General features: G+C 41.4%; 2 protein-coding genes across 2 annotated transcripts in view; one reads left to right on the top strand and one right to left on the bottom strand.

Annotated features, from left to right (window-relative positions):
* rars1 (arginyl-tRNA synthetase 1) lies at positions 1-9,379 on the top strand. The gene is made up of 15 exons (XM_061702049.1): positions 1-141; positions 969-1,103; positions 2,116-2,304; positions 2,398-2,506; positions 2,637-2,737; positions 2,820-2,941; positions 3,168-3,288; positions 3,364-3,493; positions 4,043-4,147; positions 4,409-4,587; positions 4,681-4,790; positions 5,031-5,136; positions 5,745-5,917; positions 5,993-6,240; positions 7,523-9,379. Exons 1-15 carry the CDS (start codon positions 94-96, stop codon positions 7,630-7,632), a joined length of 1,986 nt encoding a protein of 661 aa, XP_061558033.1. The 5' UTR covers positions 1-93; the 3' UTR covers positions 7,633-9,379.
* The window catches only part of si:dkeyp-23e4.3 (rho GTPase-activating protein 7), a 22,635-nt gene continuing 11,083 nt past the window's right edge, over positions 9,324-20,875 (bottom strand). Inside the window, exons 8-17 of the mRNA XM_061702048.1 lie at positions 20,434-20,783; positions 19,830-20,006; positions 16,263-16,425; positions 15,984-16,182; positions 14,690-14,888; positions 13,157-13,271; positions 12,886-13,077; positions 12,017-12,246; positions 11,080-11,253; positions 9,324-10,371 (exon numbers count right to left, since the gene is read on the bottom strand). Coding sequence (XP_061558032.1) covers positions 10,263-10,371; positions 11,080-11,253; positions 12,017-12,246; positions 12,886-13,077; positions 13,157-13,271; positions 14,690-14,888; positions 15,984-16,182; positions 16,263-16,425; positions 19,830-20,006; positions 20,434-20,783 — 1,908 coding nt within the window. The 3' untranslated portion in view covers positions 9,324-10,262. The remainder of the gene's footprint in view (positions 10,372-11,079; positions 11,254-12,016; positions 12,247-12,885; positions 13,078-13,156; positions 13,272-14,689; positions 14,889-15,983; positions 16,183-16,262; positions 16,426-19,829; positions 20,007-20,433; positions 20,784-20,875) is intronic.

Here is a 20,875-nt window from a genome sequence, read left to right on the forward strand (position 1 = left end):
GGAAGTGAAGCTGAAAAAGTTGTCAACTCTTTCATCAGCCACGCGGCTAAACTGTGTACGCTCTGGTTCCACGTACTCGCTGAGTGGTTCGGAATGGACGCAGACCGTATGACCGAGTACACGACGCGGCTGCAGAAGCAGGTAAGCCCCCGCTGGGACGGAGGTAGCCAAGTCAAAGCTCATACCGGCTCAACGTGTCCATGAATGACAGCCAGGTAGCTCGAAGCAGATTTGACCGAAACAAGCATATTGCTTTCTAAAATCCTAAAATGAATATGTTATTAGGCATGCGAGTCAATATATGGGATATGATTTTGTACCTCTCAAATTCGGTGTTAATATTTTAGTAAAGAGTTTCTTGATTTAATGTGAAAATAAGTATATTGCGGTCGGTTTGGCGGTCGCTTCATCCCGCCTCGTCGCGATTTGTAACGGCACGCTCACCAATTTTCTCTTTTATTTCTAAGCTTGAACTTTGTAATTGGCATCAAATTCCTCCGCCGAATTGTCCACACAGCTATATTATACACATTAATATTAAGTGTTCCTCTGTAAGTAGTGTAACTGTGGCTACTGTCGCGGGCCTTCTTAAATGACACTTTATGTGAACGAAGTCTTGTTGAGCTCTGTCTTGATTTCAAATGAATTTAGTGCCATCTAGCAGTCAAAACTATGACATACAAACTTTGATGTACTACTTCATGTATACAGTACTGTATGGCTGTGTCAACGTTTCCATTTGAAGGCGTTTTTATTGCCAAATATGTCACCACTGTGCTATTTTAATTGCTTGTCACTGACACAATTGGACTTTTGTTTTCAATCTGATACACTTTGATTTGTTCTTCGCCTCAATAAAACGGATTAAAATGTCCTTTATGATCACGTAACTTCCTGGCGACGCCTTAATAAACAGTTCATTTATGGTTCCCATGCTGTGATTATGTGATTGCAATGTTTTGTTCCAGGAGTGCGAGATCCAAAGTCTCTCCGCTGAACTTGAGGTTCTGAAGAATCCGCAGAGGTTGAATCCATCTTGTCGTCTGGATGAGCTGCGAGAGGAGAACAGCAGGCTGCAGTATCGCCTCAACATCCTCAAGAGGGTGAGGGGACGCTTGGAAAACTCCCAAAAGTTGTTAGATATTTTTTATTGTTTAAAATGCATTCAGTATCAAGTATTTAGTCAGTCACATCAATTTATAAATGACATTTGACAAATTACACACAATGTTTGTAGTTTTTCAAAACTATTTGTTACATAAAATGGAAAAATTGTTAAATCCGTGTATTCATTTAATATAATTTATTTACAAAAGTAGAAAAAAAATGTCTATTTTGTTTCAATTAAAGTTACATAAGTTACAAATGTTATCCATTTGAAAAGAAATTTTTTTTGGCAGTTATTATTACAATGTATAATATTTTTTTTATATTGTTTTGCAGTCCCTTGCTGCAAATAGCGAAAGTCCAGAAGTAATTGATACACCCCAAAAAGGTTTATAATTGCCTATTGACGCCACAAGATGCTGGCATGCGTCCTCAACTCACTTCACCATAGTTCCCTGACATCAAGATGCCACAAGATGGCGCCAAAGTAATAATTGTTTTATTTTTAGCAAATAATGGAGGCTAGGTTAAAAAAACAGTAGCGAATCGCAACTACTCAGGGACCACTGTACATAAATGTTAAGTTCATTTAAAAATAAATGTGCCTTTATGAAATAAAATGAAGATATTGAATTAAAATGTTTTGTATAAAATTAAATTTGTTAAATGTAATATGCAATGTTTTCATAAACATTTACTAAACAAAACGATAAGAAAATCTAATAATAAAATACATGTGTATCAAATATAAATTTATTACATTTAATGAATATTAGTCAAATCTGTAGTTATTCTATTAGATTAATCATATTTAATACATAATGTTGTAGGTTTGTATTAAATTAAAATGCAGTTGACAATCATTACAGCTGAGTAGTGAAACTACAAAGACGTGCGCATTAAAAAAAATACAATACGAAAGAAAATCCCTGAGTTGATTAATAAAAAATAAAAAAAATAATCAAAATAATCGAACATTAACGAGGCTGTCGCTGCATGTGTCCGTAGAGTCTGCAGGAGGACGCTCCCCACTGCGGGACCGCCATGATGAACATCAACCAGCGGCTGCAGGACATTTTCGGCCAGGCCATCCGAGCCTCCTGCCCCGAGCTGGACAGCCCGCCGCTCTCCGTCACGCCCAACCAGCAGGCCAAGTTTGGAGACTACCAGTGCAACAGCGCCATGGCCATGGCACAGGTAGCGGGGAATCATTAGCCTTTTAGAACACTTTCAGCAACTAGTGTTAGTTTAGCACACGTGACTTGAATTTTACTTTCTCTCCGTTGGCAGATGTTGAAGGCAAAAGGCATGAAAGTCAACCCGAGGGACATCGCCGAGAAGATCATTCAGAACATTCCGGAAAACGAACTCTTCCAGAAGACGGAAATCGCAGGACCAGGTATGAAAGTCATCCCGAGCGGCTCACGCGCATTTTCTTTTCGTTTCATTTTTTTCCAACTGCTTTCCAAACATTCGTCAGACTCCCGTTGACACGAACGGAAAATTTAACCTCTCGCTTGCTTGTCCAGGCTTCATCAACATCCACCTGAAGCGATCGTTTGTGTCCAGGCTGTTGAGCAACCTTCTGGTCAACGGCGTGCAGCCGCCTCCGCTCGCCTCCAGGAAGAGGGTAACTACACCCTCCAACCCACCACCACCACCACCAGTACCTCCACCACCTTTAAATCCTACCTTGTGTGTGTGTTGTTTAGGTGGTGGTGGACTTTTCGTCGCCCAACATCGCCAAGGAGATGCACGTGGGCCACCTGCGCTCCACCATCATCGGCGAGAGCATGTCTCGACTGTTTGAGTTCTTGGGCTACGACGTGCTCAGGTGGGTGCAAGTGGTACCGTGGTTTTTACATATAATGCAGAAGAACCTCAAAAGTCCAATCTGGAAATCCCGTTACAATTTGGATTCTATCCCGGTAAGTGGGGTACTTTTACTCTGGAACGAGAACATGGACTTTGCAGGTTCCTCTGTGTTAGTATTGCAGTTACTGGAATTAGCATATTCAATGTAAGCGATTTCCTGATGATGTTTGTTGGCTTCTCCTCAGGCTGAACCACGTCGGCGACTGGGGCACACAGTTCGGCATGCTCATCGCACACCTGCAGGATAAATTCCCAAACTACCTGACAGTGTCGCCCCCCATCGGAGACCTGCAAGCCTTCTACAAAGTTGGTCTTCCATTAAAAAAATAAATAAAAAGAAATCTCAACCAGACCCGAATAATCGGCCATCTTCTCCTCCAGGAGTCCAAGAAGCGTTTCGACGAGGACGAGGACTTCAAGAAGCGAGCGTATCAGTGCGTGGTCCGGTTGCAGAGTAAAGAACCCGACTTCATCAAAGCTTGGAAGCTCATCTGTGACGTCTCCAGGAAAGGTGACGCTTTAATTCTTATCGTCTTAACCACGGAAGGTCAGAATAAGCAATCGGTCACAGTGGGACGTTGACTTCCAAGTGCCCCAACTTACAAGTTAGTCCTGTCATGAATGTTCGCGTAGTCAGTGATTATTAATAGTTTTGTGTTGCAAGCATAAATTAAAGTTATGAGTGAGCTTCAGATATGCCGCCGCTCAATTGTATATAAAAAAATAAGAATAATTGCCAATGCACTTTTAGCCATTTATTGAACGGCACAAAGAGTCCAACCAACGCACAAGTACAGAATGAAAATACTTGCATGGAGGAGACAGACGTTGCCTATTTGTGGATTTTTGAAGGGAACCTCACCCGCTATGTGCGAAAATCCCACTTAGTCGCGTTTTTTTAATTTATTGTCTTTTATTGTGTTTTCGCGCTTATTGTCATATTAATTCCAAAATGAATTGAAGACTCAATGTGGTTTGAATGCGAGCGCGAACGGGCATTTGTCTGTCTGTCTGGCCATCAGTCCAGGGTGGACGCCGCTAACGTTGGCGTGCCTTTCAGAGTTCCAGAAGGTTTACGACTGCCTGGACGTGAACATCATCGAGCGGGGGGAGTCCTTCTACCAGGACATGATGATGGAGGTGGTGAAGGAGTTTGACGAGAAAGGTGAGAACCGGGTTTTTAATTGGGCACAGTTGGTCAAAGTCTTGGGGTCTGCTTTCCAGGGGGCTCCCCTAAAATCAATATTCCATCCATATCACTGGTGAGTTTTCAGGCACTTGAAGTAAAATAAAAAAAACTCTGTGCTGTTTGCAGTGGTGCAAGTTGGCCACTAGGGAGCAATGCTTCCGCATTCATTTCTGGACTTATTTTTTCTCACTTGTCTCTCCCCGTCTTTTGAATATTTCCGCCTCTCAATGCCACCAGGCCTGACGGAGCTGGACGAGGGCCGCAAGATCGTCTTCGCCCCGGGTCAGTCCATCCCGCTCACCGTCGTCAAGTCGGACGGCGGCTACACGTACGACACGTCGGACCTGGCCGCCGTGCGCCAGCGCATTTTTGACGAAAAGGCTGACCTCATCGTCTATGTGACGGACAGCGGGCAGGTGGGATCACCAAGCAATGATTGGTGGAGTGGGAATTAACAAATTTACAAAAGAAAAAAGATCCATGTTTTTTAAACATTATTATTATTTCAGGGTACACACTTCCAGGTGGTGTTCGCCGCCGCCAAGATGATCGGATGGTACGACCCCCAGGTGACCAGGATAGAGCACGCCGGATTTGGAGTGGTGCTGGGAGAAGACAAGTAAGACAGAACTGTTGTCTGTAGAGTGGATGGAGAATTCGGTTCCAGCATGCTAACAGTACACACTGTTCACGTGCCAAAAATTAAAGGGTGATGTGAATAACTGGTGGTGATAGCTGTCATTTTGGAGCGTCCTGCTCCAGTCAAGCATCCAGACAGGACAGTTGTAGCTAAGCTGAGCGAGGAGGTTTGTTTTGATGACTAACCTGCATTTTTGTCGTCGTCTCCCCCCCACCCCAGGAAGAAGTTTAAGACTCGCTCTGGCGACACTGTGAGGTTGATGGACCTGCTGGACGAGGGACTGAAGCGATCCATGGACAAACTTAAGGAGAAAGAGCGTGACAAGGTGTGAAAGGCTCCTTCCAGAGCCAAGGGAAAAAGCTGTAAAATCTAGGCTGTGTAAAAGGTTTGAATGGAGTGTGGTTCCCAAGGAGGGTAAAGTTAACGCCATCACTTCCTAACAACGTCAGTGTCTGCCGAGCGTTAGAGGCAGAAAGAGGTCGAAAAATCCAAACGCTGTAAAAGGTGTGAATAGAGTGCGGTTCCCGAGGCTGGCGCAGTTAGCACATGAATTTGTGAAATGTTCTTAAAAAACGAAAGTGTCTTCAGAGGTTTCGCTACAAGTGTGGGCCTACTTAGAAAACAGGCGGAAAAAAATATAATAACAATGAACGGAGTGAGGTTCCCCTGGCTGGTGAAGTAAGCTCATCAATTCATCTGCTTCCTAACAATGTTGGTGTCTTCAGAGCTTTACGAGTGTGAGAAAACAGGCAGAAAAATCCAAGCTGTGTAAGAAGGGTTAATGGAATGGAGTGAGGTTCCCCAGCCGAGCAAAGTTAGCTCATCAATCTTTGTTTAGTAGGTGTTCAGAGGACAGTTCAGATAATGTTCACAGCGCTTCATACTCTGCACATTTTGTGAAGTCAAACAACCGGCATTTGCCTTGCGTTGCAGGTTTTGACGCCGGAGGAGCTGACGAAGGCCCAGCGCTCCGTGGCGTTCGGCTGCATCAAATACGCCGACCTGTCGCACAACCGCATCAACGACTACGTCTTCTCCTTCGACAAGATGCTGGACGACCGCGGCAACACGGCGGCGTATCTCCTCTACGCCTTCACCCGCATCCGGTAAGCGCCCCGGCGTACGTCCGCCCCCATCGTAGCCGCCCGCCGGACCGCCCGCGTTCCCTCTCGCGCCCTCAGCTCCATCGCCCGTCTGGCCAACGTGGACAAGGCGTCCTTGAGGAAGGCGGCCGAGACCACCGAGGTCCTCCTGGAGCACGACAAGGAGTGGAAGCTGGGCAAGTGCATCTTACGCTTCCCCGAGATCCTGCAGAAGATTCTGGACGACCTGCTGCTGCACACGCTGTGCGATTACCTCTACGAGCTGGCCACCACCTTCACCGAGTTCTACGACAGCTGCTACTGCGTGGAGAAGGACCGACACACGGGTAACAAGCGACCGCAACGGCGCACTAGTGCAACTGCTGTCTTACTCGGAAACTTTTGCAACGACTGTATGACATTTCCACACACTAGTAGGACAACTTTGGTAAACTAGTCTTATAACTACACTGCGCACAGTTTAGCCTCAGTAGTAATTTGTAGTCGTCTTACTAGCACACCACAGTCGTCCTACTAGTGTGAAGAAATGTACTACTAGTTGCATGTAGTCACACACTAGTATATGGAAAGCAGTTTGCCCTTTTATTCAATATCCTTGATAATCCAGCTTGAAGCCCTTGTAATAATGCACTCTTTATCCGTGCTCGTAGGACAATTCAGCCCACTGGTAGAATGACTAGGGTGCACTAGTAGAACAACTGTCTCTTACTAGTAACCTTCAGTTTTTCCACAACCGCATGACATTTCTGCACACTAGTAGGACAACTCCATGTTACTAGTGAGGCAAAATTGAGCACTAGTTGACATGTGTGCGCTACTAGTGGTACACGTGAAGTGCTGTATATTAACTAGTAAAATTTTGTCACTAGTAGTAGGCAGTTGTCAACTAGTGCCCAGTTTTGCCTCACTAGTAACATGCAGTTGTCCTACTAGTATTTCAAAGTTATTCTACCATTTTCCAGAAATGTCCTACTAGTTGCATGTAGTCATGCATTAATAGCATATACTAGTAGCATATGGAAAGCTGTTTGAGCTTTTATTTTATATATTTTTCAACTTATGGTACAACTAGTAGGACCAAAGCGGGACAAATACTAGGAAGAAACATTACTAGTGAGACACAGTCATTCTACTAGTGCGCTGAATTGTCTTACTAGTGAGGACAAAGAGCATACTAGTACTTGGACCTTCAGCTAGTTGCCAAAGGTATGGAATACATGCTCAAACGGCTTTCCATACAACAGGGACAAAAAAATCAAATGCACAAATAGTAAATGAGAACACTCGCATGGCGCTGCTGTAGGCCACAACTCAAGCACAGACGCTCACATGCAGACTAACACGACTAATCTTCTGGTTTCAAGGAAACTCGGCAGTAAATGTTGCGTCATCTTTGCTGGAGTGTTAGCACTTAGGGCTTAAAGCTGTTTAATTATGCTAATTCCCCATTAGCACCGCAGGGCTAATCAATATACTTGCAAACCCCCCGCGGGATTCTTCTATTCGGGCCTGGTGCGAAGGAGCCTCTCATGTTTGGGGGCCTCAAAGTTGCCCCATTAAAAAAAAAAAAATAATAATTAATAAAATAAAAATCTTCTTTAATTGCAGGTGAGGTGGTGAAAGTGAATATGTGGCGAATGTTGCTCTGCGAAGCCACCGCAGCCGTCATGGCCAAAGGCTTCGACATCCTCGGCATCAACCCCGTGCAGAGGATGTGATGGCGTCGGCTGTACTTTTCCATTACCGCCACCCGATATGATCATGAACTCACCTTAGCATCATGTTCATATTATTATTTTTTTTAATTAAAAAGCTGATATGGAACACTCTGCTGGCCAGTAATCGATTATTTTTCTTCTTCCCCTTCTTCAACACTGGCAGTACTTAAATTACGTATGTACTTGAGCATTAGGAGCAATGGGTGGACTGTAATGTTAAAAAGTACAAGTGTTGTAATCTTAAAAAATATGAATGCGTTACCGTTAGCATTGTAATATTAAAAAGCATTACAGTAAAGGCCCGTGCATTTGCAGAATCATCTATTTGCAAATTTTGCGGGCGGAACCTACCCCTTTGTTGTTCGAGGTAACCGCTGGGTCACGGTATTCCCCCCACCGCGAAATCTATTTTTAGTTAAAAGTTAAATGTAATTGCACCTTCATAAATGTTTGAAAATAAGCAGTTCAAGATTATGTGAAACTATTTCACGTACAAGTTAAATATAACTGAACTGTACTTAAGAAATGTAGTGTACTGGATTGGAAAAAAAAGTTGAAGTCACTGTGACATGATGAACATTTAATTCAGTAATTCTTTTGCGTACCACTAGTGGTACTCGTCGTGCCACACTTTTGAACATCACTGGCATAGCTTAAGTAGGTTGATTTTTTACGAAGGTTGTTGTAGACATTGGGAAGCTACACTTTCCTGGTGCTAAATGCTAATAAAAACAAGTTACACTTCTGTGGTAACCTGCGGACAGCATAGCATTCATAGTTTGACTTTAATGGAAAGTTGTTAAATGAAACATTGGAAAGTTACACTTGCTTGTTAGCATAGCATTTTTTTTTCATGTGAAAGAGTTATGTGCCAAACTGCAAACAATGCTAACATACAAATGTAGACATCTGTATTTTTTATTTATGTAGTTTTTTGTAAATACAAATTATACATATACTAGGTATACTGGCATACATAGATGGGCTATAAATGTTAATGGAGTCAGGGACTATATGCTGTCTCGTTAGCGTAGCCGCAGAACGTAAGTGTTAGCGTAGCGTGACATTTTGGTCATGACGCATTCTATGACGAGGTTATTTGTGGCCAAATCCTAACCGAGGGACTAAAAAGTACGCCAGGCCTTCAACGAGTTGGGTTAGAATAGATTTTTTAGTTTTTTGCAGTAGTCCACTGTGTCACTTCAACCTGTGCTATGCGCCACACGACAAAATCTAAAGAAAATTCCAGTGAGCTTCAAATCAGCCCGCCTTCTTTTTTTCTTTTTTTCCCCTGTGCTCTTGTTCTTCCTCATATTCGTCATCAAAAGTGTTTCTCCACAGCCACGCTCGTCCTTCGCCATGAAAAGTCTTTTTATTTTTCTAATGATTTATTTCCCCCGACTTGTCGTCTCTGGCGTGGAGAGATTAAAACGTCTCATCTCGGATGAAATCGAGATATATGGAAATGTATGCAATGAGCAAGAGTGGGTGTCGCAAGTCTGACAACAGAGGTGACTTGTTTTGATGCGCCGTGTGACTGACATCTTTATTAAACTCGTTTTCTCTTTTGAATTGCTTGTTTTCCCCTTTAAATAGGTTGTTTGTTGTTTTAAGTGTGTTCCCCCCTTTAAATACTGTTTTCTGCTTTAAAATGGTTGTTTTCTCATTTAATTCTGTTGCGGTTTCCTCCTTCAATTTTGCTGCATTTTCCCTTTTAAAAAGACAAGACGCAGGTTCTCAGAGAGAAATAAAACTTTAATCAGACTCGTGGCTCTGATCACTTACACCCTTACACACTGCAAATCTTAAATACCACTTTCAGTTACATTAAATAAGGTTTGATTCATTTTCTGGCGCACTTCTCGAGCCGCATCCCACGAGGAGCGCCGACAGGCGGACGACTCGGGTCAGTGTCAATTGTCTTTGGGGAGAGATTTGTCTCAAAATTATTTACACGTTTTTTAGATCCACAAATGTGTGTGATTTACATTTTTTATTTTTTTTTTCAATGTTGTGTTTGTGGTTATTTTTTTTAGACAAAGGTCACGCAGTTTTGAAGCTATTCACACGTTCTCAGCCGCTAGGCGGCGGTATTGCTGTCTCCATTGAGCGCATATAGACCAGGAGTGTAAATTAAAATGACGTGGTGGGCCGGATCTGGGCCCCGGGCCACCTGTTTGACACCTGTGATATAGACTATAAAATAGCTGATTGAGAGCTAGCGGGAAAATGCAGATATATTTTGGGATTTGAAAACCATGTGTAAAAATCGTGGATATGTTTGTGTAAATAATTTTCAGACAAATTTCTCCTCATAATTCTCAGCTGGAAGTGGAGAGGTAGATGTCGCTGTTGTTCGATCCGGGTCCTGCCCCGTTGACTTCCCGCTCTTGTCCTCGTCCCGACTTCCTGTGTTTGCGTTCCGCCACGACCGCACAATTGTCGTCTCTCCTTTTGTCGCTTTTCTTGTGAATTTCAGCCTCATCGGGGGAAGTGAAAACTCCCATCGCAAATAATGTCAGGAAGCTCATGACAGGTCCCCGTGAGTCTTTTGAATAAGTTGTGCAGTTTTGGGGGGTGTGAAGACCTTTTTGAAAAACCGCTTCCCTCCAATTGGCCGACAAGCGTCCTCATATACTGGTCTCTTTGTGCTGGCCTCGGAAGGACGCTTTGATGGCCAGCAGAGCGGCGACCATGCGATGTCCGCTGACTTTGCGGTGCCACGCCAGAGAGCGCCCCCTAGAGCATCACACATGAAACGCTTGAGCTCATGAGTTTCCTTTCCAACCCGGTGCAAGTCAAGTCAGTTTGATGCGGAGTTTCAAACTACTAGCTGGAGGTGTTCGTGTGACGCTGAACGTTGGCGAGAGAAAAGGGATCCCAGGTGTGCCAACAAGCCCTTAGGCTCTAAATCGGAATATTTATTTGTGCCTGGTCTGTGATTCTTTTTGATAGGAGTCTTGGCTTTTACACCTAAAACTACTAGCTTGATTTGCATAAGATAGCTTTAGGTCACTTCAGTGAAAGAAAAGGGATCCCAGGTCTGCAAGCGAGGCCTTAGGCTCTGAAGCTGACTTCGTGTGTGTGTGTGTGTGTGAACAAGTCTTTAAGCTTAAAACAAGAACCTGGAGTAGCTTCCTACTGTGCGCAGACCAACTTTGTCATTTCGGTGAGAGAAACGGGATCACAGATCTGCCAACAACTACTTTTTTTTTTAAGTAGTTAAGTAAGCCTAAAACTTGCCTTCCACGTTGCTACTGTGAACTTTACATCACTTCAGCGAGAGAAAAGAGATCCCAGGTCTGCGAGTAAGGCCTTAGACTCCAAATTTGTTTTTAATGTAAATTTCTTGACTTTTAAGCCTAAAACTAAGAACTGGAGTTGGCCGTTGTGTGCAGAAGTACTTGTACGTGACGAGCGAGAAAAAAAGGGCTCTAAAGTGCGTACCTGGTGTCAATTCGACACAAGTGCGTCAGGCGTGTCTTGCTTGCCGCCGTGGGCTCCAGCAGGTAGAGGCAAGCGTGCGTCTGCACTCTGACGCCCTCCGGTGGCACCTCGGGGTGCTGCGTGGACACGGACGACACGTACAGCGGGCCGACGGACGCGTCCGACTGCCACGTTCTAAAAGCACATTTGGTGCAATATTTAAAAAATTAATACAGTACATTAAAAAACAAATAAAACATTTATTCTTTTGAATTATTTACGATTATTATGACATGAAAGTTTATCAATATTTAAATATCATATTTACAAATATATGAACATTGTCATCAGTAATATAAAACTGTGTTGCCATTTTTGTTCTGCTCATAAGCCTTTTCACAGAAAATGCATTTTGGCAAGAGAAAAGGGATCCGGGGAATTGAGTCCGTGTTCCTCCAATGGGCCTTTTGACAGAAATGTTTTACTTTATTCCCGATTGCCATTATCCGAAATGATCTTCTTTCACGTGTATTGAAGTAAAATCATTTTCTGTTCTGTTTGAAATCCATCTGCCTCAATGATTCATGTGTACTGTAAATTCAGTTTGGACGTTTGCTTCCCATTCTGACGATTTCCTTGTGATTCTGCCGTTCAAATGTAGAATTTTATTTTTTTCTTCTTCAAAAAAAGTGTCTGACTCAGAGGTAACGCAGAGTTCACTTGCGCTCTGACAAAAAAACCCGAACTGATGACAAAAGCAAACACACACACGCTGTCAAATCTCATCTGACTCCAGGCCGGATTAAATATTCATCAGCCTCATTCACGCGGAAAAAAATCAAATACAAAAAAAAAAAAACTCCCACAGACTTTAAATCAGACTTTCACTTTTCCGAGTCATTTTTAAATTGTTGTATATATATATATATTTAAAAAATTATTATTTTTTTTTTTTTACCTGAGCAGCAGGTGCTCCCGGGGCAGGCAGGAGGCCAGGCCGGCGTCGCGGCCCCGGAGGAGGTAACGGTAGACGTGGGCGTGCTCGGGCAAGGTCTGGATGACGGCGGCCTGCTGCACGCCGCGATCCCACAGCCGCTGCTCCCCGAGGAGCCGGTGGAGCAAAGCCTCCTGGGCGGCGTCCACCTCCACCGAGCCGCGCCACGTCCACAGCGGGCAGCCGTCCCACGTCTGCGTGCGCAAACGAAACTAAATAATTAAACAAATACAATGCGTACAATTGCCTATTGTCATATCTTAAACTGTAAAAATAAAACACACGCATCATCCCGAAGCACAACTGCAGTGAAATGAGGAGAAAGTAGTGCTTTGCTGCCGTCTTGGGGCCAAGGAGCTATGTTGAAGTGAGTTGAGGAATCTCTTGTTGACAAAAGTAGGGATTTGTCAACATCTTGCGGTATGTGGGTGCCAAGGACCTACGTTGAAGTGAATTGAGGAGATTCACTTGAGCAAAAGTAGTTAGTGCACACGTCTTGTGCTCGTGTCGTGCGTGTGGATGGCGACCTCGAGCGGACAAATAAAATACTTGCGCCTCTCTGTACACAAATTGGCATTGTCACTAAATAGCGTATTTCATTTACTGCAGGGGTTCTCTGGAACGTAACTCCTGCGATAAACGACGGTTTACTGTATAATCTTAGTTCAAACTAGCTAACTGTATTTAACATCAAAACATACTAGCTAACTGTAACTGCTAACTCATAATAGTATGTATGACGCATTTAGCGTAAACTAGCGTATAGCTATTGAGGTGGTCAAACAAGCTAACCGTACATAAAAAAAGTTGCTAACGCTAGCTGGCTAATGCACCTTCTTGACAGCCAGCGACACGTGCTCGGGAGCAGGATGGCTCTCCCAGCCTCGGCTTTTCTCCCTGGCTTCCTTGAGGAGGAGCTGCGTACTCCGCTGGAGTTTCCTCCGCTTCTCCTCCAGCTCTTCCCCGGTCGGCTCCTCGGTCGGAGCCGCAAAGCTCGGGCTCAAAGCCGGCCAAAACTCCGGAATCTAATTGGGAGGACATTTCAAAGGAACGTTCTGGAGGCTCTTTCGTGTATTTGTGATTGCGAAGGTTGTTGGGAGCTACCTCAAAAAGTCTCTGAGCTTCCGTGATCATGTCAGCCAGGCCCTGCGTGGCGGCCAGGTTCTCGCTTAGGTCGCGCTGGTCCGGGCGGCCCAAACTGTACTTTCTGTGACTCGATCTGTAACCAAAACACGCAAGGAAAAGGACAAAAAAAAAAAAAAAAAAAAAAAGTCAGTGACGCTCCAGCAAATCTTCAATCCTGCTGGACTTGAACAAGGAGAAGAGATCACGTTTTTCTTCTGTTTTAACATTGTTACTTGTAAAATGGGAATTTTAATCTTGATCTTTGTTTGAAGATGCCCAGTGGAATACATTGTTGTTGTCGCTGACCATACATTGCAGAAAGTTTGGGGATTTTTTTTTCCCTTATAAAATTATGATTTTACTCATGTAAAATTATGATTTTTTTTTTTTTTTAAATTAAGAATTATTCCTCATAAAATGAAGAAATGATTTAGAAACTTTTTAAATTAGGACTTTTTATGACAAAATGACTTCTTTTGTCATCATATAATTACAATACATCATGTAATTGTTTTTGTTTATAAAATTACCAACTTTACTCATGTAAAATTATAATTTATTTTAAAAAAAAAAGATTTACATTAAAATGGCAATTTTCAAAATCAGGGCTTTTTATGTAAAAGTTTGACTTCTGTTTCTCATAAATTACGACTTTATTCATGTGAAAGGTCGATTTTCGATCCCTAATTTGTTCTCATAAAATGATTGATGTTTTTCTTCTAATAATATATTTTTTTTTTCATAAAAGTACATCAAAATGAAAACTTTATTTGGGCTTTATTTGTAAAATATTCACATACTTTCTTTCTCTCCTAATAGTGCTTTTTGTTTAAATTATTATTATACAAAAATTATTTCTTGTATAATTATGCCATTGGTCACATTAAAATGACAACTTTTTTTCCCTCATAACAATCCAACTTATTTTTAACATAAAATGATGACTTCTGGTTTAAAACTATTTTATCCACATAAAACTGACTTTTCCTCCCCTGTTATAGTGCAAGTAAGATTTCACATAAAATTATTTTTGTTCATAAAATTATGACCATGTCAATTTTTTTCTCTTGATATTAAGACCTTTTATGTAAAATTACAACTTTTTATTATTCCCCCCCCCCCCCCCCCCTCATAATAGTATCATGCAATTCATGTCAAATAGACTTTTTTATGCTTTTTTTTGTTTTTAATAATAAAATGAAAACATTATTCACCATAAGAAATGTTTCCTCTTTTTTCTCATAAAATTCTTCATGACTTCTTTTTTTCAGATTATAGTACAATTTAATTCTGGTAAAAATACACCTTTAAAATAAAAAAAAAAATAATAATTATAATAATTCTCCGAAAATTACGACTTTTTCTTGTATACTGTACTCCGATTTTATTCAAAGCAGTTGTTTCCTGGAGTCAAATATAAAATACATCATAAACCTTCGTAAACAATATAGCTCAAATGTAAAACATCCACTGTTTTCGTAGGTCAGCAATGAAATGTGAATGCGAGGTGACCTGGCGGCGCCGGCGTTGAGGTGGAAGAGCGACGGCGCGAGGCACACGGCGACGTTGGTGGGCGTCATCTGGTTCTCGGCCACGCTCGCCACCACGTCGCGCAGGAAGAAGAGCAGCGTGCGCAGCGCCTCGCGGTTCTCGTCGGGCAGCAGCAAGATGGCCGCCTGGGCCGCCAGCAACTGTTGATCTTTGGGGAAATCTGCAGACACGGACGAGCACACGTTTCAGCTCGTGACTTCATTTTTGTTCCGTTTTGTTTTACGTAATACACACAATATGAGAATTATTATTCTTTTTTTTTTTTTACAACTTGGTTTTGTGTAATATTCTGACTTTTTCACCCTCGTAATGTTACAAATTCTTTATAGAAAATTACTTTTTCATGTAAAATTACACTGCACCGTTATTGTTTTTTTTTACTTTTTTCAACTTCATGAACTTAAACTGTAACATTTGAAATCTTTAATTAAGAAAAAAAACCACAGTAATTTTTTCCTCATTAAAAAACAGCATTATTAGCATACTTTTTTTTTCTTGACTCATAACAATTAGATCCCCCGCACCCTGTGACAGTATGACTTTTTTTTTGCCATATTACAACTTGTGAAACAAAGATTATGATTTTCTTTTTTTGTGATACATAATACGAATTTATTCTTTTAAAATCACACTTTTTTTTGTTTTTCATCTAGATTTTATGATTATTTTCTCATATAATTATGATGTTATGTACATTTTTCCCTCATAAAACAACGTTAGACTTTTTCTTGTAATATTACAACTTTGTCATAAGAAATTACAACTTTGTTCATCCTAATATTCTGAATTTTTCCACAATTTCTTTTTTTTTTTTTTTTTTTGCCTGAAATAAAAACTTGAGTCATGTAAAATTCAGACTTCTCATATTATATTTGTATTCTAGTAAAAATGACAACCTTATCTACGTTTTTCTGAGAAAAAAAAAAGAAAAAAAGATAACTTTATCCACTCAAAACGTTTGACTTTATACCATTACAATTTTGTCGTAAAAAATCACATCTGTGTTCCTGGATATTTCCTCACATTTTTTTTTTTTTTTTTGGCAAGAAATACGAACTTTATTCATGTCAAATGTTGACTTTTTCCTGAAATGTTACACTTGTACTCTGGTAAAAATTCAGAATATCTATTTTCTTTTTCGTAAAATGTTCTTTCTCATCATTACTTGTTTTTTTTTTTTCCTTTTTGAATGTATTTCTTTCTTATGAAAAAATGAGATGTTTAAATGTGACGTGCTTGAAAAAGCGCTCCTCACATTGGTAAATGTGGAGGAAGGACTCGCACATGTTGAAGGTGAAGACGGGCTCGGGCAGGTCCCGGAAGTACTGCTTCACCAAGTCGGCCACGTCGAAAGCCGACTGACCGTCGTACGAGACGCCGTCGGGGTCGGACTCCAGCATCTCGCGCAGGTACTGGATTCGAGACTTCGAGCCCGACTTCCGGAAAAGACCCACCTGAAATCGGGCGCGGTTTCAATGAGTTTCGACGCCGTCGATGACAACTTTCCAAAATAGGATTTTTGAAGGGGGCTCACTTGGTCCAGACATTGCGTCCTGAGGTAAACGAGCGCCTTGAGGACGGCGGGAGGGAGCGGCTCTCCGGTCCGCTGCACGTTGTCTAGAAGAGGAAGGCCGAAAACCCGTCTGGCCTTGACTGGCGACGTCTTGCCCTTCCGCACCGACGGCTTCGGAACGCACCTGTGGGCGAAAACGCCGACGTGGTTACGACTTCATTCTCTTCAAGTGACCATTGTCTTCTCTTATATAAAACTACTCTGATGGAGGTTTTTGCTCATTCAACAATTTTTTTAAATTTTATTCTCGTCAATATTTTTCTTTGGAATATGTTAACTTTTTGCTTATAAAATTCAGCATTTTCGCAGGACAGAGAATAAAAGGATGACTTTGTTTTAATAATATAAAGACTTTGCTGTCTTTCATGTAAAATGATTATATATTAGTTGACTTTTTTTGTCTTAATAGGAAAAAGAATTCTCGTGAAAATGACATTTTTTCTTACTTATAAAATCATGTAATTTGCATAAAACTATGATTTTTTTCCAAATATAATATTATTATGAGTTTTTTTGGTCTAAAATCACATCTTTCTCAGAAAACTAAGCCTTTTCCTCTTTATAATAGGATTGAATACTCGTAAAAAAATGACATTTTTTGTGTGAAAAATTACAACTACTACTTACTATAGTAAGAATGTATTCTGCTGTATTTCAGCTTTCTTGCTATTCATATTCTGCTTTTTTTTTCCTACCATAAAATTATAGCATTATTCGCATATAATACTATGTACAATTATGACTTTTTTCTTGAAATAGAAAAGTTGGATTTTGGCATGCAAAATGAAGATTTTTTTTCTTATAAAATCAGGACTTTTCTCATAATAGTACAATTTCATTCCCATACATGTACGACTTTTTTTTTTTTTGCCATAAAATTAAGACTTGATTCATGTGTAGCACTATTTCAGTGTCATGAATATTGCAATTTTGTAATTTCTCGACATGAATTACATAAAATTGCGACACTTTAGTATTCTTTTGTTTTTCTTGTAAAATTAAGACTTTTCCAATCATGACAGTAAAATTGTATTCACTTACACATTCCAAATGCTCCTCATATTCCATTTTTTTTCTGCATAAGTTTACAATATTTTTTCCATGCTATTACAACTTTATACATGCAAAAAAAAAAAAAAACCTCTCAGGAAATTGTGCATTTTTTCTCACCTTTTAATATTTTGGCATAGAAAATTAGAATTTGTATCCTCATAAAGTTAGGACTCTTCTCGTAATAGTACGACTTTATTTTCGTAAAATAAAAATCTTTTTTGTCTTCAATGTCGACTCTATTCGAGTCATTTTTGACTTTCTTCTCCACAAATTCGACTTGCCACCGTTGCTTGTGCCCGCGTGGCCTCGGTGATCCTCAGGAACGGTTTCGCATCCTTCAGGCCACACAGATGATCCTGAGATCTGCTGGTGCTCTGAGTTTTATTTGTATTTTTTTTTTTAGGAGGCCATCAAACAGCTTGGACAGGAGCACAGGAAACTGTCTAAATCCTCAACATGGCCAAACGAGTTTCCTTTGATGGAAGAGCCAAATGAACACTTTTTGTGCGTGTGTGTCCCTGGTGGTCGAATGTGTCCAGCTTGGGAAAAAAAACCAAACAATCATGCAGGCAGGCGCAGGGAAATCATGGAACAGGATCAAAGACTGGGACATTTCAGGACATTTTTTTTTTCCTAATCACTAACGAAGCTCTCACTGGGTTCGTCATCCTGTTATGAGAGCCTTCCAGCTCCCTTTTCATGACATCACCATCATTTCCTGTGAATCTGAGAACGCCTCTGAGAAGCAAAGCGGAAAAAATGAGCCTCCACCCAGAATAGGCTGTATTCCTAAAAAGACAACTTTTGATGATGATGATTATTATTATTATTACTATTATGTTTGCCTTAATGATGCAGGCAATTACAACGCTTGCCTCCTTGTGAAATCCTGGTATAAAAAAAGGAACTTTTAGACTTTTCCGAATTTGAGCATTTTCCCTTCCTCGACCAATTTTCCTACGCCGCTAAGCGATTATCCAGTGCGATTATCTTGTGGCGTTGGGTGTCTTAAGGGTGATTTTTTTTCCCCCTCTCTGAGCTGCTCAGGCAAAAAATTGGGAACGCCAATCATAAATGCCAAATGGCAAATTTTACTGCTGCCTTTCTACTTCCTCTTTGCCGGAGAGGCGTGGCTAATCTGACCTAGTATACGTCATGTGATTAACGTTGCGCACTTGGCAGCCATTGCAGCCTGATCATCCTGGAAGCTGTATCCCTCTACTCAATCTGTGATTCCGTTCTTCTTTTTTCGTGGGTGTATTTGATCTTTGCGAGCGAGTTAAGCCGTTTGAGATTCTCCTGTGATGAACATCGATATAAATAAACACGACATCAAAGTCGACTTGTCTTAAAGCAGCGTACGCATTTCCCGACGATTGGGCCAAATTTGAGCATTTTCAGTCAGCAAAGGCCCGATTATCGGATGTCACAAAAAATATTATACTGAGCGATTATCTTCTATCTAGTTTGTAGTGTGTTCAGTGGTGTTTCCTCCCAATCTGCTTATAGAAAAAAAAATTTAGGCCAACAATCGGAAATGTTAAATATGTTCAATATTTCCGATGGCAAATCCATACGAGAAACTACACGTCTATTTCTTCTTTACTTTTACGACTCTCTTTCTTTCTTTTTTTAATCAGTCTGGATGTGCTGTGGCACCATGCTGCCTCTCACAGATCAGTCTTGGTACTACATGTGATTTTTTTGTTTTGTTATCTTTTCTTACGGGACAACACTGAAGAAATTACACCCCTCAAAATGTCCCCTCAAAAATAACTTGGCTCACAGCCATTAATATGCAGACCACAGGCAACAAAAATGAGTACACCTCTAAGAGAAAATGTTCCAATTGTCAGTATTTTGTGCGAAAACATTTACAACAATCTGAGGGGTGTACGCACTTTTGTGAGGTACAATATATCAGCAGTAAGTTTTTCCTTGTGGTCTCTCACCTTCTAACAATCGCTTGACTCAATAATGGATTCAAAAAATAATTGGTCACTCAAAAAACAGATTAATTTACAATTTTCTGCCAAGACAACTTAAATTGTCTGGCGCTTTCCAATTAGCTGCGGGTTAATTAAAACAATCTGTTTACATTAGGACATAAGACACTGCTGACCAATTATTCATAAAAAGGAAGGAACACTTCCTGAAAAGCAAATATTACTCATGGGTAAAAACAGCTCCAGATTATTCTACTTTATCACTGTATAATATCTCCGGGGTGTGATTTTTCAATAATTTCCCGCTCGGAAAAAATATGTTGCTACTTACAGTAATTTTACTGCCGAGGACCCGGGCTGCACTTGAGCCGTGAATAATAAATGACTTTTCAAAATAGGCTGCCTAAAATATTGACCGTTTTTGCCCACGCACCAGCAAATAACGGCGCTTCGCAATGACGTTTTGTTTATCATCAAACATGCTCTTTTGATTCAACCTCTGCTGCCGATTCCTCTACGGCGGCCTTACCAGTTCCAGCCTTGCTTGCTGGATGGCGAGTGTTTGTCCATCAGGGCGGTGAGTTTGAGCAGGGCCAACTTCTGAAGGAGCGCGAACTGGGAGACGGACTGGTTCTCCACACCCGGACTGGCTGGCAGGGAGGGCAGGCTCTGCTCACTGGACCAGTGCAGATGCTGGCTCACTCGGCTGGAAATTCGAAAAAAATACCATACCAAATATTATTATCGTATTATATATATATACTTTAGAATGATAGTATATATGCCCGCGAGCGTGCTCTGTTGTGTAGGTGCTCCATGTGTGTTAAAGTAGCAGTTTTTAGAAGATTTAGAATTGTTGTAATATCGATGGGCTAACTAGCTTCCTACTGTATTTTAAACCTTTAAGCAACGGATATTTGAACTCAAACGGTGCAGCGACATGCGCAGACAGTCTACATAACTGTGCTCAATGTCATATATTCTTTATCCTCTGCAAAGAATGACTAATGTTAGTGCCATACTGAGGAGCTGTCAAGTTTAAGTGTATTATAAAGCACAATGATTATTAGGGAGAAATGGGTCGATCCCGACTGAGCTAAATTCTTGTCTCTGAGAAATTTCTGGTTGCTCACCTGCTGTTGTCTTGCGGCGATCTGGTCTTGGACTCGTCTTCGCTCACCGAGGACTTCTCACAGCTTTCCTCCCCCACGTCCTCCTCCTCCTCCTCTTCCTCTGAATGCTGCACCTCCAGGTGGATGTGGGCAGGGGAGGAAGGGCAGGGAGAGGCGGCGGCGGAACCGTTGGCAGGGGAGTCGTGGGAGCAGGAGGACGTCGAAGAAGAGGCGGAGGAGGAATCTCGCTGACTGTCGTCTTCGGATAGACTCTCGGTCCAGGTGGACACCAGTCGCTGCAGGTCGTTGATCCTTTCCAAAACTGTATCCAGAGCCGAGAAAACGTCCTCGCCACCCAACAGTCGAGTTACCTGAGCGACCCAAAGAATGAGGTCATATGAACAACTTTAATGGCAATCAAAAGCTTTCTTTGGTGTATAGTGAACGCCCATTTATGGCAGGG

Source organism: Phycodurus eques, chromosome 17, assembly GCF_024500275.1.
Source record: "Phycodurus eques isolate BA_2022a chromosome 17, UOR_Pequ_1.1, whole genome shotgun sequence".
NCBI lineage: Eukaryota > Metazoa > Chordata > Actinopteri > Syngnathiformes > Syngnathidae > Phycodurus > Phycodurus eques.

Bases quoted from the DNA above. Each gene is read 5' to 3' on its own strand.
- rars1 (XM_061702049.1), top strand. From the start codon at position 94: ATGGACGCAGACCGTATGACCGAGTACACGACGCGGCTGCAGAAGCAG. The intron at 2,305-2,397 runs GTAGCGGGGAAT...CTCCGTTGGCAG, and splicing joins GCGCCATGGCCATGGCACAG to ATGTTGAAGGCAAAAGGCAT. The intron at 2,942-3,167 runs GTGGGTGCAAGT...GCTTCTCCTCAG, and splicing joins TTGGGCTACGACGTGCTCAG to GCTGAACCACGTCGGCGACT.